Source organism: Catharus ustulatus, chromosome 7 (assembly GCF_009819885.2).
Source record: "Catharus ustulatus isolate bCatUst1 chromosome 7, bCatUst1.pri.v2, whole genome shotgun sequence".
Taxonomy (NCBI): Eukaryota; Metazoa; Chordata; class Aves; order Passeriformes; family Turdidae; genus Catharus; species Catharus ustulatus.
Window position 1 is genome coordinate 5,215,157 of NC_046227.1, and position 17,663 is coordinate 5,232,819.

Sequence of the window (17,663 nt, forward strand, 5' to 3'; positions counted from 1 at the left end):
AAGCAAGGAAACCCTTTCAGCCCTGCCCAAATCCAACCAACACGTGGATGACTCCCCATGGTTCTTCCCCAACTTTTCCCTTGTGTGGTTTGTTCTGAGCTTGCCCAAGTTCTTGCAGGAAGCAGTGAAAAAGTAGTACTGCAGTTAAAAAGGCATCACCTCAGGGATTTGTCTGCCAGACACCACATGGAAGGACTCCCACAGAAACTACCATGTCTAAAAGGTTCATGCCTAAATCTAACCCAACTGTGTCAGAAGCAGCTTCTTGCAGAGATACCACACTCATTACCTATTTGTCAGTGATTACCTGTTTTCTAGATTTGGTTCACTAACACCACAGAACCACCACAGTGGAAATCTGGGATCTGAGGCAAATGGATACAATTATTTTGCATTTAAAAATATTAAAGGCACAAAATAAGTTATTTCTTAAACTTGAGTTTTTCAAGAATCCATCTTGAAAATAGGCATCATTTTCCCACAAAAGGCTACATCATAATCAAAATCTTAAGTGAAATCAGAACATTTGAATGTATTAGACTATAAATATTACAGAATAGAACTCATAAATCTTGCATTCAACCTAATTACTTTAGGAACAAACTTCTTCATTATGGTACTAACTTAGCAATTAAAAAACACTTCCATAGTTATAACATAAAATGCATAATTAGGAAAAATATAGATGTACTGTCTTACTTCCTTAGGACAATTTTATTCCAGTACTTTTTTCCTCTGGACAGAGGAAGCTATTGTAACTGAGCACACAACAGCTCTTTCATAACTGAAAAAGTTACCAGCATGCACAGAAGTTGCACCAAGAACAGGGGCTCTATACAATGTCCAGAGCCTGTTGAGGAACACACAGCTTTTATACATCAGGGATTACAGAGCACAACCATCTGGTCAGCTTTCAGGCTAAATGAGCCCATGCTATCCTGCAAGGCCAATTTGCATGACTGATAAAAAAGGGACTATTATACATCTGTCTCAGTCATGTCTGATGTTACGGTTTTAGCAACATTCGCCTGTTCTAGGATTATTTCAAGTTTCATACTTTAACAATATGCTTATTTCTGTGGGTACAACTGGCATCACTACATACTATACAAATGCTTTTCTTGCTTTATTATGTAAAAATAAGATTTAAAGGATAATGGCACTAAACTGACATTTTTAACATTGTTTTTAATTCCTTCTTCCAACTTTTTACAAGATTCACTATCGCAAAAGGCAAAAGGTGAAGGATTAAAGGAAGTCTTCACATAAAAGCTCTAAGGATTGATATTTAATGAACTGTGAGATGTAAATCAATGCACAACAGCACAGTTAAAGCTTAAAATACTAGGATAACATTTATATTAAAAATAATTCACCTACAGATAATACAGTCTAGTGTTTATTGTATGTTATGGAAGGTACACTTGAATTTCAAAAATTTAAAACATATAAAAAGTGGTTAAGGGCTAACATTTTATCAATATATGATAAATGTGTAAGAATGTTTATTATACAGCAGGGTACAATGGTAGTGTTAATGCCAACAGGGCACCACAGAAGTTAGTTTAAAAAAAATTTCCACTATGCTTTATACAAACACCACCACTTGCAGTTGTTTAAGAGTATTGGGAGAGGATCACTGTCTGTAGGATAAGCAGTCCTATAACATTTTTTATGTTAGATAGTGTCATAGTACGTAGATTGGTGAACGTTTCAAAATAAAACTAGAAATGCTGTAATTACTTCACAGAAATGCACATCCAATATTTGTTTTCAATAAGAACAATAGGTACAAGTTTATAACTCTCCCTATTTGAAATAATTTACACACAGATGAAAGCTACTCTATCTAAAATAATCACTACATACATTTTTCTTCTTAGAAATAAACAAGCAATTTTTCTTTTGCATGATCAATATCAAAAAACATATAGCAGAAGTAGTATTTTTAAAACATAACTGGTGCTCTAAAGTTAAAAAAAAAAAAAAAAGGAAAGAAAGAATGAGGAAAAAAAAATTTCCGTAAGTGTGCAACCTAAAATCAACCAAGCTTATATTGTAGTACAACCATATTAAGAAACCACTGTTTAGGAATACAACGTTATGGAAAAAGTTGATAATTCACAAAACTGTTCATCAGGCCATAGAGTAAAATAGCTCCACAGTTTACAGATAAAACTGAGGCCACACAGATGCGTGCTATGTCTTATCTCCAGTGAGTAGATACTTAGGCAGAGGATGTAACACTTTGTTTGTAGACAGCATGGTATGCATTTCTCAGCAAGACGTAAGGGAAACAAGACTCCAAGAGATCCATTGTCAGGAATGGAGACTCCTGCACAATCTGAAAAATACCAGAAACACAAGGTTTTGCAGAGCCCCTTCTACTGCCTGCTACTGATAATCTGTTTCTAGATCCTTCCAGCCTGCATCACACCACCACTCACATATTTCACAGAGAAAATAAATTGCACCAAGTTTATAGTAACATTTCTCCCTACATTTAAACTCACTGCTTCTCAAAGCACATATTTCACTTTCCAATATAAATAGTCATCTTCCAAAAGATACTGAATACTGAGAGGAAATCCTCTGAGGAGATTTTCTCCTACACACTGAACACTGCTTCTTAAACATATGCTATGCACTAAGTGAACAATAAAAATTATCTGAACATAATACAATGTTCTAGGCAATAAAAGATGATGGCAATAATATAAGCATGTTGGGGGAATGAGAAAAACATACTGATATTAAAATGCCAGGAAGAACAATATAAAAATTATTTCCACAGCTTTGTGAGTTACAAATAAAACACACAAATGCTCACCATGTCTAGTAGTAGGTAAACAGATTCTCGGTTTCTTGTAGTAGTTTTGTCTGTCTCCTGGCCAATCTTCAGTAGACTGGATGATGCAAGCTGTATAAAATGAGTATTTCAAGGCAATAAATAAAACAAAGTGCATTGATAAGCTTCTGTTATGTTGTTACACAAAGCCAATGGACTCTGCATTGTACTAATAATGACAAAGGAAAGCAAGTAATCCTGAGCACACGAACTGGGCTTTAGTCTCAAAGTGCCATATTAGCTTATTCCTAGTAGAGTTTAATAAATGACATATGCTATTTTAATATAAAAAGTGAATTAATTTATTGCAGAGAACTTTTTGTTGTAATCATTGGTTGACAATTACAAAGTCTCCTGTAATCAATGACAGAACTCCCAGGGGATCAAGATGTCACTTCTGTCCTTCTCAATATACATTTCAACTTACTGCATTTTTGTAACATTTAAAGTGATTAAAATATGTGTTGTTTGAAATTTTACCCATTCTGCAACAGAAGAAGTTTTGAAGAAATGGCATCTTAACTGTCAATGAATAATAGTCTATCAATATACCTTCAGTATACACTCACTTCATGGTTACCAAACTGGGCCTGGATAAAAATATTCATAGTAGCTGTAGTTATAGTTAGCATCGGTATTTTAGCCAGTGGGATAGCAGTGTAAAACAGTGGTACAATTAAATATGAAGAGTGCTGCTAGTCTCTAAAAAGGGGGGAAATTATGCCTATTGATTTTTGTCTTTTTTGCTTTTATGTATTCTCTGTATTCTTTACACACATATTTGGAGCTCTGCAGCCTATTAGTGTATTCTAGCTGGTTTCCCCATCACTACGCTTTCCCCAGGCAGAAAGACAAAATATTCCAGAGCTCCAAGCCCTGGGGTGTACAAGGCCCCTGTGCTATTGTGGGTCTTCCTGGCTACTGAGGTTGAGAGTAACTTTTGTAGATAGATTTTTCATAAACAAAGGACAGCTGGTACTAAGGGGAGGGCTCCAGAAAAGGGGCCTGACCTGGTGGGGGGAGGAATTTCATCACCACTTGTGCTCCTAATTGATGCTTTTTATCAATTATGCTAATTTGCTAAACTTATAAAAACTGAATTTTCCCTGTGTGGGTGGGCTTTTGTGAACATTTTCCATAACTGCCCCTGGAGCTCCAATAAAGATCCACTTTTATATTACCTCCCATACCAACATTATCTCAAGAGTGGGTGTTGTTTCATTTCCAGGTTGAAAAAGGCAGCATCATAAACAACCCTATTATCCTAGTTTTAGAAGATATCCTAGAAACTTCTAACATGCACTTGGGTTTTTACAAGCTCAGGATCACAAAATACAGCAAAATACTTAATTTGTAGATGCCTTGATAGACCATGCCTTGCAGAAATTTGGAAAAAAACCCCTTCCAACTTTCAGATGTACAATCATCATTTTGGCAATGGCAACATCCCTAAACCACATGCTTTCCAGAAAAGGATTTTAAATTAAAATACTAACTTTAAAAATCTTATTCAACATTCTTCTTGGAAAAGCTGTCATGAATCAATTTTTAAGACGAAGTCAATATTCAAAAGATACATAACACTCATCAGCATTAAAGAACCTCCAAGGTTTTCTTTCATATTTAATTAACTTGGACAGGAAAGCAGATCATCTTCAGCAGAAGTTTTCTTCTCAAGAGAAATGTTTTTCTTTCAGACTAACAGTAAGTGTTAAAAAAGAAAGATTAACAAAATATCTGAACCATCAAGTCATAGTCTGTGCAGTAAAAGCAGTGGTCTGAAAGCAATCCATAAACACTGAAAGAATGCAAACCTCATACCAAAAGCGTTTTTATCACATGAAACTATACTGGTTTTCTTCACTTGTCAAATGTATGCAACTTGATATAACCATTCCTTTTTCATGTTTTACATCCAGCAGTTGCATTAGACAAGGTCAATGGCCATAAGGGTTTTTTTCTGTTTTACAAAATGCAATGAGTTTCCACAAGTGAAAGACTCTTTTAAGAAAAAAAAAATTGTTTCTGTGTAGTTCTAGTTACAGAAAGTTACCTAAAATAAAGAGGGAGGGGCTTTTTCTCCACACATTTTAATGCCAAATAGAAAAATCAAAACCTACTCAAAATTAATAGTAATTTTCAAATTAAAGTGATGCTGCTGGTTTTGCCTTCAGTTTCCTTCAAGTACTGGCTAATTAAGAGCCGTTTAAAAAACTTTATTTCTACTCAAGTAGCACATAAAAATGTATTTAAAGCATGTCACCATGACCTAGAAACTTTCGATTTTTTTCCTAAGCATCACCCAAGATTTCAGTAGCTTTCATCTTCAATTTACACTGAGGTATTAAAAATTTCCTCTTCCCAACTACCCCTGTAACATGCTGCTACCTGGCTGTTCATGTTCAAGAGGGGCAGGCATGTCAAAAAGTACAACACAAAAGCCACTCTGAAATTTATCTTGCTTTTTCAAAGAAGGTAACTAACTAAAGTATTCAATACATCATGGGAAAAAGTCAGCTAGACAGAATTTTGATTTTATATGCATTGCACATTTTTTTCCCCAGTCATGGGCCACACAATGTGAGAAATGGTATTTGCTAAAATACTAAAGGTTGTACTGAAAAAAAATATGACACTTGCACTGATTTGCTCCTCTAACCTTCAAATATCACACACAAGCCTTTATAAAGAACTACTGCAAAGTTTAATCTCTGTATAGACTTGTATATAGAAGCATATAGAAAATATTCTTCTCTCTTGTGCATCAAAAGCAGATTTCTATGAAATCAATTGCATTGCATCCCAAACCAACAGTACATTTTAACAAGCAGGAATAAAGTTATACATACAGCCAAAAATTCTTTGAGACGGTCTTCAATGCTTCCCTTGTGGATGGTGAATAAAGCTGCAGCAATCTGATTGATAGCCTTTGCCAAGCAATGAATGTTGTTGCAATGCCCTAAACAAAAACATACTCAAATCAACTCAGCACCAAAGGACAACATTCTTTGGAAAATATCACCAAAGACTGAAGAGATTTGTGACAGTGAAAGAAGTTTTAGCATCTTACACAATGTACAAGGTACTCTTCCACACTGAACTTGCTGTCAGGAAAGTCACCAGAAATACAGTTCTCCCTTCCAATTCCTAATGGTCACAACAACCTGGGAAAGAACCTGAGGCTTTTAGAAATAAGGGACATATTGGAAGTTTATTTGGTTTCTACAAAACTTGAGAGTTTCAACACTTGACTAGGCCAAAAAGATTTTCACAAGTTAATTGACTATTTATTTCTCCCTCTGGATAAATGATCATCTCATGCCCTCTGAGACAGTATTCCTCAGAGATCTACAGGTACTCAAGAACAAAGCTGTTACATTGCTGATTTTCTTATCTAACATCTTGCCTAAAATTCACCCAGGCTTCAGAGCCCTTGAAGGTGGTTAAATGACACCAGCTTTCACAGAGAGCAGAACTGCTCCTCAGTAAACCTGGTATTTCTTCCAGGCAAATTAAGTCAAATATACCACTTTACAACAAAATCAATAAACACTTGGACAAGTATCTTAGGCAAGAGTGAGCATATGAAAAGGAAGTGGTCTTTGAAGGGGTTAACAACTATACAAGTATGCTGATTCTTATTTTTTTGACCATTGGTGAGCAATGAGCTCATCTTTTCATTCAGTCATTTACCATTAGTCCCAGTTCATGCTTGAATAGTGAGGTCAGCTGGACCCCATCAGTCCACATGAGAGAAATCAATTTTTTCTCCATGCATATCACTATTGTTACTTCAAATTACCTTTAGCTGTCATTTTATTGCCCAGTTTACTCAGTATCATACCTCTGCAGCTCTTCACTCCACTAATTCCTCAACGACTTCACATGATAGATAACTTTTCTCACCTAACTCTTCAGCCCCCCATCCAGGTGGTCTGTGAATATGTTGACTAATAGATCCCAGTGAAGGTCCCTGAGGATCTCCTTTAGCAGGGCCCACAGATTTGATACTCCAACTTTGAACTATGAACATCAGCGAAGAAAATCTGTTCTGCTTAATTCTGATTACAATATGTATTTGTCTTTAAAGAGGTTCATTTATTCAAGAGAGTTTATTTTTATGTCTCAGGCAGTAGAAAAAGCATCAACAAGACAATTGTTGATGCCATAGAACTGTTGTCTTCCAACTCATAACAGATTTCAAGTATTTAGAAAAGAACTAGGGCTCTTGCAGACTAGTTTTGTATTCTACCCTCCAGTTGACAAGTTAGACCTCTAGCCTGGTGTTTGACTAGCAGTTCAGATTCTGTTCTGGAAGTAAAAGTAAAGGTCTGTTAGACTTTACTTGGAGCCTTTATCTGGAACTGGTGGAAGGAACAGATTTGATCTTGAAGCAGACAGTGTTATACAGACATTGCTACAGCTGTCCAAGCACTTGTCTGTACTTGGGAGATATCTCTTGCCAGATTAGAAAGTTGAAACTCCTTCAAATCTGTGACTCGTTGATGGATTAATTCAGGATTTATCCAGGGAATTTACTTCATAAAGCAGAATTTATTAAGTCCACATTCTGGAAATACCATTTATATTAAGTGTTTCAAGCCAGATGTTCTACAATAAGGGTAGAACACAAGAAAAAGTAGTATTATGCAAGGAAGGCAGGAATGACAAAGTCTATTCTGTTTGTTCAGTTAGTTTGGTTGAGTGAACATATTTTGTGTTTACCTTTTATTAGATTTTCCTCTCAATAAAAGAGCCTACTCAGTAAAAAATTATATAATACACAGGCCACATCTCACAGAATCAGTAGCAACTCCTAATACGGGCTTGTTTGAGTGCAAGATGTAACTTTTCTCTCTAGTCACAGTTCCATATCATCTATGAACTGTACTTTAATAGCTCACTTTGAAACAAGCCTTTGCCTGACTTCAACTTAAGAGTCATTTAATATAAATGAAACCACAAACTGGAATATTTAAGCTACATTATCTAAAGCAGAAGATTATCTGCTTATCTTCAGCAGAAGAATTATCTGTTGTTTCAGCCTGCTAAAAACATGATAACTCAGAGGGTCTGGAGAGGAAGTTTGAGGAAGGCAAACCCACCTGAGCTTTAACCTGCTGGAGAACCTCCAGCTAGCCTGACATATTCTTAGCAATTAATTTGCAGAGGGGTAAATGTGAAAAAATAATCACCAGTAAAACTTTTAGTACTGCCCCCCAGCAAGCCATACAGGTTTTGAGACTCTAGAGTTGGTAAGATGCTTTGAAGGAAAAACTAGTAAGAGGAAGTGCTTCCAGAGGATTTCTTTTACAAAACTATAACCAGGTAATTTTTAAGAGATGTGATCTTACACACATGAACAAGTTCATTTGGACTGAGTAAAGACAGTCAACCTGACTGTCTTCAATCAAGGAAGTTTCTACCTGTGCACCTCACCAATCACATTAGGTATTACCTGCCCTCACCTATATTCCAAGATTTTTATTCAAGTATCATGACTTGGAAAAAGCTTGCAAAAAGCAACAGAAATACTGTGAGAGCATAACAACTCTTCAGATTACAGATTGTTCTCCCCACTCAGCAGAAAAAGTTTTTAACTTGAAAATTCTTTTATTTTCAAATCAATATTCAAGTTCTGCTAATGCATCAGATTTATCTAACATTTTCCACAACTGGAGAAGTCTGTTCTAAAATGAAACTAGAGTCAACAGATCTCTAATAATTCAAAACTGAAGAAAAGGGTGCTTAATCCCATGTAAACAACAATCCTAGGCCTCTAAAAAATGTGATTTGCATACTACATTAAGTGACACAGAAAGATTTCAAAATTTTTGGTATTATCCTGGGATTTTAAATATTCAGAAGCCAATTCACACTAACTTTGTGAGCTATAATTTTGAGAAAATTAAAAATAATGCAAGTTTAAAAATTAACTAGAGAAAACATGCATCCCAGTGAATGGAAGCACTATAAACACGGTCTTTCACGAGAGTCATGTTACACATTACAAAGCAAATAGCTTGAAAGGTGACTTATGTATGTGTTGGAACAGTACTGTGTCTTTTTTTAATTTAAAAAGGGAAAGAAACCCGTGGATTACATGCAAAGAATTTTGTTGAGGCGAAGAATTTTTTTTTAAATAAGAAAGTTGAACTACTGTGCAGGAAATAATTCTGTTCACCATTTACACCTTCCAGATTCTGTTTTCAAAACTTTATGCTTGGCAATACGAACAGCATACTAAATATAGAAAGGACACCTTATATGATTGGCCCAAGACCAATGTAAAGATCACTAAAATATCAATACTTACTAGATTATATTAGATAGTAAGTGCCACACTAATTAATGCAGAACGTGTGCTCAAATGACTCCACATCAGGACAAGATTGCCCCCTGGAGTGTCTGAACTGTTCTGAAAATTTCAGGTACCAAACTAATTTTTCATAGGAAGTTATCTCAGATAAGAGTTAAGTAAATGCTTTTTAAAGTACTTTCAGAAGAACTTGCCTGAATTAAGGCTGACAGATTTTTAAATTTGTTCACTATAAAATATAATTAAATATTAAAGGCAAATGGATTCAAGTAGTCACTACCAGAACTATTGTAAAGACAGCATTCCCAGCAAATATTGAGCTGACTGCACATTACCTTCGATGGCAGGGCTGTACTGAGACATCACATTGCTAGCCAAGGTAGGCAAGGAGACAGCCACAAAGACCATTAGAAGGCAAGCAATTTTATATTCTTCTTCTGGACTGATGTTTTCTAAAAACAAAAATAATAAAGTTCTTTAATTAAAGAAGTCATCTTGAAATATTTCCTTTCAGCTGCAGGTAGATTAGAATGTAAAAAGTTTGATCAAATTGAAATTTAAAGCAAAATCCAACAAAGTCAACATTTGTATTGTGAAAAGAGGAATATTAATGTCAGTCCTGCCAAAAGAAACAGACTAGAGCTGCAAAATGTCCACTCTGTTATCTAGAAGAACAAAATGAAGCCACTGCCATGCTATTATTTCTAACAATATAGTTACTAAGCCTTAATACGATGAGCAGAATAGCAATCTTTCCATGCTGCAATAAACCCAGTTATTGCTGTAAGGTAAGAAGAGTTTCTCTTGCACTCTTCCTTTGGCAAATGAGCAGAAGGTGATGGTGCACTCATGTCAATTCACACTAAAACCTTGTGCTTACAAAAATAGCAGCATCATCACACATTAGCCTAAGATCAGTTTAAAAGAAGTCAACAAATGGTGACATACAGAACTTATTCTATGAAAACTGAATAAAAGCAAAATAGTTCAAATTCCAAAGGTAACAATCAAAATACAAGATTATAAGCCATTATGAGAATATACAGAAATTCTCTTTGTTGACCTTAAATAATTCATAGCTGTACCACAATGAAAATCATCTATTTAAAATAGCATTTTAGATATCAGCTACCTAACAAAAATGTACTTCTGTATATTATATGTATAATATAGATAGAACAAATACACTTGGGGTTGCTTTTTTTCTAAGTGCACAAAGAAATTGTGCTTGGGACTTAAATTCTAATATTGAAATGCCCCTCTGTATTTTCACCTCTCAAAATAACTACTACTGAAGTAAGAAAAAACAACTTAGGTAGCATTTAAAATATTCATTAACTATCCACAACATATGGGGGAAAAAAGTAATGAAATGTTCAGTAAGGAAGATAGGAAAAAAAGCTGAAGAGCACCAAAAAGCACTTAGGAGCCTTAATTTATGTATTTGAACATGCCAGAGTAAACAAAACTGAAAAACTTAGACAGCAGTGCCTTAAAGCAACAAAGAGGAAGCATGATACATGTTATTCTCTAACATGTTTATTTTACTGTTTTCACTTCTAAACTTCATGTTAACACTCGTAGGACAGACTGGCAACAACATAGTGTGAAATTCATGAGCTGCATTCAGCTCTTAATGCTTACTTAGGGGACAGATTTGTTACACATCTGTGCAACAGAACCAATCAAGTTGTTCACAAGACACTCTTACTGTCACTGTTCCTAAATTACAGCAGTGTTCACAATTAAATTCATTCTACATTTACCTGTTATCCATCTTTAGGTCAGCACATCCATTCATGGATATTTGCAAAGCTTTTCAAGCTAACACCAATGAACAGCAGGCACAAGTAATTCATCCTCTTATGCCGTTTATGAAGTTTATCGTAGGAATACAAATGAGTCAAGATATACAAGTTTCCTCCCAGCACTTGAAACACTTCTTTTCTCTTTTTAACATTTATATTTTTGAAGTTGGAACTTCTTACCTGATTTTTGGGAAGACAGTGCTACAACCAAGGCAGGATCAATCTCACAAGGCAATCCAGCAGCTGATGACAGTTCATATACATTCATTGCCACCTGAGGACCAGAAGAAAGACAACAGAGAATGCTTTCATGTAAAGATGATGAAGCACAGTTTTTGCTGTGATGTTTAAAATAAGTTTGAGGCACTAAGGAATTTCAGAGATTTGGTAAATATTAGACAGAGACTGTAGATTTTGTTTGTTTCTAACCTCCACTGAGCAGCTGTGTCTGTGCTTTGTGCACCAGATGGCAATTTTGTTGTGTCAAGCCAAACAAAACTCATATTTTCCCACATTACCTCCAAAGCAAAACTCTGACTTCCAATTAGCTGTTTCTACATCTTGCTTTAATGTGCAAAAGAAACTGATGTATCTTCTCTACCAGATCTAAAGTATCAGCTAACAGCTACAAATACAGCATTTTTAAACAAAAGTCGAAAGTCACAATCTGGTGAAATAGAGTAATGGAGAAATCTTACAAGATGCAAATGTTATACAGATTCAGAGTTCATTGACTCCAGGCACCAAAAATTACAGTCTAAGTGGCCACAGCACTTGGAAGAACTAAGAACATTTTGAAATGTATTCCATTTCCCAGTCCATCCCAGGATGTCTCTTTTGTTACCATTAACAAGCATTCAACAGCGTTGTTTTCTTTCTCCATTTACTATTTCAACCAAATTTCTGAAACCACAGTTCAGATGACTCTCTGCAAAAGTAGGCCTACATCAAATACAAATGAATACAGGAAACACTAGCAGTATCTTGGTGCCATTAATATTTGGGAAGTTTTACACTTGTCCCATAAATTCTCATGTACAGTTGAGTAGCTCCATACAGAGAATGTTGTGCAGACTATCCATGTGTGCTCCAGCCTGGTTACCTTTTTGGTATGGAGCATACAATGCTGTTTGCACAGTCCTGCAGGAAAAGAATTACAGAACATATGGACAGGATGTGGTTCATAGCCAAAAGGCTCAAAAGAATCACAAAATCCCAGAATGGTCAGCATTAGAAGGGACCTTAAAGCCAGGCCCATTCCACTCCCTGCTATAATCAGGAACACTTTCCACTGTCCCAGGTTGCTCCAAGCCTTGTTCAGCCTTGAACTCCTCAGGGATGGGGCAGGCATAGCTTCTCTGGGCAACTTGTGCCAGGACCTCTCCACCCTCACAATCAAGAATTTTTTCCTAATATCTAATCTTAACCCACTCTCTGTCATCTCAAAGCCATTCCCCCTCGTCCTGAAATACTTAGTTTTACCAGCTGTACTGCTCAGTGTGAAGCAGCTCAGCATTCTTCCCCTTGTCACTTGATGAATCTCATTCTTAAGTCTACAAAAGTTCTCAAATGTGATCACAGGCAGACACAGAGTGCTTTTTCTATCAGCTGGTTGTGTTTTTTTCTCCAGAACACTAGGAGACTGCAGATCCACAATTACTAAGCTCCAAAAGGACTCTTAACAGCCTTTCAGCCAAGTATTACCTTCATGTCAGTCTCTCTTGGAATGTGATCTTTGAAGTCCTCAATGGAACTTACAAGGAAAGGAATGTGGTAGGATAAGACCTAAGAGATACAAATACATACAAAATGAGAAAAATTACTTCCCATGTTAACTATCAGTTAGACACTATCATTATTTTACTGGGCTTATTTTCTCTTCTAATGAGTTTTTATTTTACGCATTTGTATTTGTTTGTAGACTTGAGACATTAAAGCCTAATAAAGTTTGCAATAAAGCAGTGAAATAAAAGCTTTTAAAATGAGTAAACACAGAAAACATGATCTAAACTAAATTTGATGTTTTAATGTAACAGTTCTTTGAACAGTACTCAAAAAATAGGTTCCCTCACCCCAAGTTGCAATTTGAAGTTCAGTTCCAACTGAGTATTGCCATTTCACCCACATGTTGTCAACCTTTTAAGAGGCTGGCATTCCTGAACAGTTAAGTTACAAATATCCTATCATTCCATTAAGTTAAGTACTTAAATGAAAATTATTCAGAACATATTCAGTTCTTTCTTACATCTCTAAGTGCTTCCTGTGCCAATGACCGAAATGACAAGATAACACCAATAATTGTCATCCTCTTCAAAACACTGTCAACAGCTGAAAAAGAGAACAATGAACAAAGTAGTCACGTTTACAAGCTCAATTCTTCAAATAAGAGGAACAAAATATTTAACAGAATATTGAAAACAGCAAGATACTGAAACAAAGTCATTCCTTAAAAGAGCCAAAATCACCAGTGCTAAAGCAGGTTTTTATAGCTGAATCCACAATGGGATTTTCAGTAGAAGATTATTAGTGTTGTTTTGGTTTTTTGGGTTTTTGTTTTTTTTTTTTTTTGTTAGAGCTGGGATATTGAAGTATGAAGTTTCATGTTTGGACTTGGTTGTTTATGAATGTTTATTTATAGCATAGTGAGTTTTACAGAACTTCTAGCTAACAAGCTAAAAGCAAAAAATGGAGTTGTATTTTGCTGGTTATAAGTTTTTTTTAAAGCTTAATTATTTAATAAAAATTTTATAGCTACATTATTTTTACTTTTGACTTAATGACTAAACACTTGTGACTCACAGTGTGGCATTTTTTATCAAACTAAAAAATACTATTTAAAACCAAGAAGAAGAAGCCAACACCTTAGAATTTTTATCTTGTTTTATACTTATTATATTTTAGAACTTTTCATTCCAAACCCTTCACCACATTCAAACTACACATCAGTGATTCCAACTTCATTACTCAATTTTGGAAACCTTCTCTAAGTCTTCTCAAGTCAAAAGCAGTGTTCTTTTGGTGGCCAGTGTCTGACAGCACAGAAAGTTCAGAACTTTCAGGCTTTAGGGTTACAACAGAAGACTATCACATTTACCACTTCCTGGAATGAAACCTTGTACACACAGCTGACAGAACTGGATGCTAGAACTGGCTCTGTGCTTTCTTGAAGACAAAAAAATGTCTCTTTATTGTAATTATTTTTTGTTTCAGATTCTAAAGCTATGTACCAGACTTCTGTATTACTGCTGCTATAGCTACATATTATCATCCCTGATATGATGCTCAAAACTCATCACTACTACAGTGCCTGTGCACTAAATAACACTGAAATCTCACTTTGAACATAACAAGACTAGAAAAGTTTGAAATGATTAATCAGTTTATATGAGCTCATGTATATTTGGTTGCTTATGGATATTCAATACAGAGAAATTAATTTTTCCCATTTTCTTTACAAAGACAAATCTGAAAAGTAACTTTGCATCTTCAGTAGGATCTTGTTGGATACCCACATGATAATCTTTTAAAGAGTGCCGCCATCTGGTCTGGCTTGTCAAAGCTGGTCCTCATTTGTGTTAGAACTTCAACGTTCTCCACCACAAGTTTCTATAAAGAAGCAAAGATTCATGTCAGCTATAGATTTCAGCATTGTTAACTGGATAAATGCCTGATTTAGGACAGGCAGAAAAGCAACTAATCCCATGGAATACAGGATCTACTGTGTTCTTAATGGGACTACAATATCAATATTATCATCAGCCACTATTATACACAAAAGCAAGCTCTGAATCAAAGAGCAGAGGATTAGATACCCCTTAGAATACGATTTTTGTATTGAGCAATGTGTACCACATCTTAAAGGAATGTAACTCCATAAAAATCAGGCAATAGGTCTTTGTGCCACTCAGCTTTTTAGAAGAAAAGTATACATATTACAATTAAAATATAAGTTCACAAAGCAATCAATTCTTTTGGATGGCTGCTTTCACTTATTATGTTGAAATTTAATGTTTGTAAAACTGAAAAATGGAATCGAGAATGGAAATCAGATTATTAAACTTTGGTGCAGTTTACTTGAAATTTTCTTCCACTATAATATGAAAAAGCAAAGACATATCTCCAAGTCCCAATACCTTAGCCTGAAACAAACTCAAGTGCAGTAGTTTTCATTTCAGTTTGGCCAAAAGAAAATGTGTCTGTTTCTAATTTTGAACAGCTCTCATATATACAACTTGTAAAATTAGAGTACATGTAATAACTTTCCTGAAATCATTCTCCAATTATTTGTCAGATTAAAATTTAATTATAGAGCTTGCATAATCACATCTCTAAAATATCAGATCCAAATTTCCTGCTAGTTGAGGAACTTAGGCTGTGCCAAGCTGTATTTTTAAACTCTTCAAGCAAAAAATAGGTAGCTTATTCTTATAAAAATATTTTTGCAGTCTCAATGCTAAGTACCCTATTTCCAAAAGGGAAAAGTGACTATCTCTCTTTATGAAGAGGACAACCAACAGCTAAGAAAATATAGACCTTGTGTTCTTCTGAACACTGAAATGTTTTTTCTTCTGTTTAAAGAAGACTTCAATTAATGTTTTGTATACTAAATGAAATCAATGTCAAAAAGAACTGAAGGATAGAGGGAGAAACAATAATACTCTGAACTGGGGGTGGTTTTCCAAAGTGGTTATTAATAGTTTTATTTTTCAAGTAAGTGCATTCCACTCCATCTTAATTTCCAGAGGAAGTAGAAGGAAAAATTAATATTCATCAAACATGTAGACCACTGAAAGCTTGGAACACAATTAGATATTTTCATAAAATCTAAGAGGCATAGCTGCAGGAACCTACTGCTAAGGATCCCTTTTGATGCCTAAGCTTTTCATATATTTTTCATACATTTGTAGCTTTGTAGATTGCTAATGCATGGTTGTAGATCCAGTACTTTTCCTACCCTTTTCCCCTAGATTTCAGAACAATAAGCTAACCATGTAAAACATTCCTGAAAATTCTGTTTAGTCTTATTGTCAGGAAAAGAGCCTGCGAGAACATTTTTGGTTTTCCAACCAAAATCTGAGAATTCTTAAGAAGTGGGTCAGTAGCCCTTGGACTAACTCCAAGGGGCTGACCCAGAGGTGGGCTGGGGCAGCTCCATCTCCTACTGGATATACCTGTTAGATATCCTAATTAATTAACCTTATAAAATTACAGAAATCCAGTGCCAATAAAGCATAAAGATCTGCTTTTTACTATTTTAACACTGTTGCAAGGGTTTTTTCTCTTTTGGTTATAGGAAACACTTCCAACCAGTGCATATTAATTTAAGATTAAAAAGGAGTAGCTGGAATACAGTTTTCAAATAGTGGCTTAATTGAGGCAATCTTTCCCTTCTTGCCCCAATCTTAAACTTCAGATATAAAACTGACACCTGGTCCAACTTTGCAGGAAGTAAAGCAAGCATGTTGAACCCTACTTGCAATAAATTCCCCATTCTCTCCTCTTGTTGCTTTTTTTCCCCAAGACAGATGCTTCTCAGGGCTCTCTTGCAAAGTCAACTCTCTCAGCCAAAGAAATGAACATTTTATTACTTTGCTTTTTCCTCCAAAAATGTGGTCATGCACATGTGGATCTACATCATGCTCTGCTTACCCTCAGCAGTATCAGAAAACAACAGATTTCAGACACCCTTTAAAGTCGCTTTTTAAAAAATGCACACACCTACAACATAAATTGTGCTGATTTTGAGGAAATATGACGGTTCCTCAATAAGTACACAAATAATACAGCAACAAACACTTGCCAAAGCCTTTCTGCTTCACTAGAAACGTGACAAGTGTCACTTTGTGCACAGTGAGGAGTTAAACTAAAATTCTCACCTGGAAAGCCTCATGCTCTGACTCAAAAATTGCTATGGGCATAAGGAATCAATTACCCTGGTAGGCTGGGCACTCAGGGCATGCTCTTACCCCAGCTTGGAAAGCATAAGCAGCCTTTCTTAAGCTGTGACAATGAATAAAAGGTTTCAAACCTTTTTATCATACAGCTCAGCCTTTCAGCAGCACTGCAATTAAGGTGTTTGCACACCTTAATGGAAAAGAAAACAAGATCCTTGGAAGTGTAACACAGGATATATTAAAACCACACACTTCTAAAGGTCTGGTATGCTAACAATAAATTGTTATTGAAGAAAGAAAGGAAGTTCCTTATATCTCTTAGGTATTCATGTACATTTTCAAAAATAGTTACAAAAAAATGTTAGTTTAATCAGTGGTTAAATAACTAAAAATTAGGAGATACAATAACAACTTGGAATCAAATTTGGAAATGACACTAAAAGAACAAGTCATAAAAAATCTAGGCCAATTAGTAGCATTTTAATAGTATGACTATCCAGAGAAAGTAGTTTATATTATGACATTTATTAAAACTTATTTCTAGGAGTTACACAGGTACCAGATAGTTCCCTTATCACTGTTTGCTATTTTGAATATACATTAAATGAACTTCCTTGACATGCCCCCATTTCCAATTTTTTTCACTGCATCAACTTTAATATCTGTTTGTAGTGCAGTAGATCTGAGGTTTACTTATCAGAACACAGATATTTATAATAAATGGTTACTGCTGAGGCAGAGGGAAAGACATATGTAAAAATGAGGAAAACTAACAAAGAAAAAAGGACCAGAAG

General features: G+C 35.3%; 1 protein-coding gene across 4 annotated transcripts in view; it reads right to left on the reverse strand.

Moving 5' to 3' along the window:
- Positions 1 to 1,168: 1,168 nt before the first annotated feature.
- NCKAP1 (NCK associated protein 1) overlaps positions 1,169 to 17,663 on the reverse strand; it is a 55,687-nt gene continuing 39,192 nt past the window's right edge. For all 4 annotated transcript variants that reach the window (XM_033064602.2, XM_033064601.2, XM_033064600.1 and 1 more), the window contains 8 exons: positions 14,488 to 14,581; positions 13,221 to 13,303; positions 12,680 to 12,760; positions 11,156 to 11,249; positions 9,503 to 9,619; positions 5,698 to 5,807; positions 2,831 to 2,920; positions 1,169 to 2,344 (listed from right to left, as the gene is read on the reverse strand). In XM_033064602.2, the coding sequence (XP_032920493.1) occupies positions 2,228 to 2,344; positions 2,831 to 2,920; positions 5,698 to 5,807; positions 9,503 to 9,619; positions 11,156 to 11,249; positions 12,680 to 12,760; positions 13,221 to 13,303; positions 14,488 to 14,581 (786 nt within the window). In that variant the 3' untranslated portion in view covers positions 1,169 to 2,227. The remainder of the gene's footprint in view (positions 2,345 to 2,830; positions 2,921 to 5,697; positions 5,808 to 9,502; positions 9,620 to 11,155; positions 11,250 to 12,679; positions 12,761 to 13,220; positions 13,304 to 14,487; positions 14,582 to 17,663) is intronic.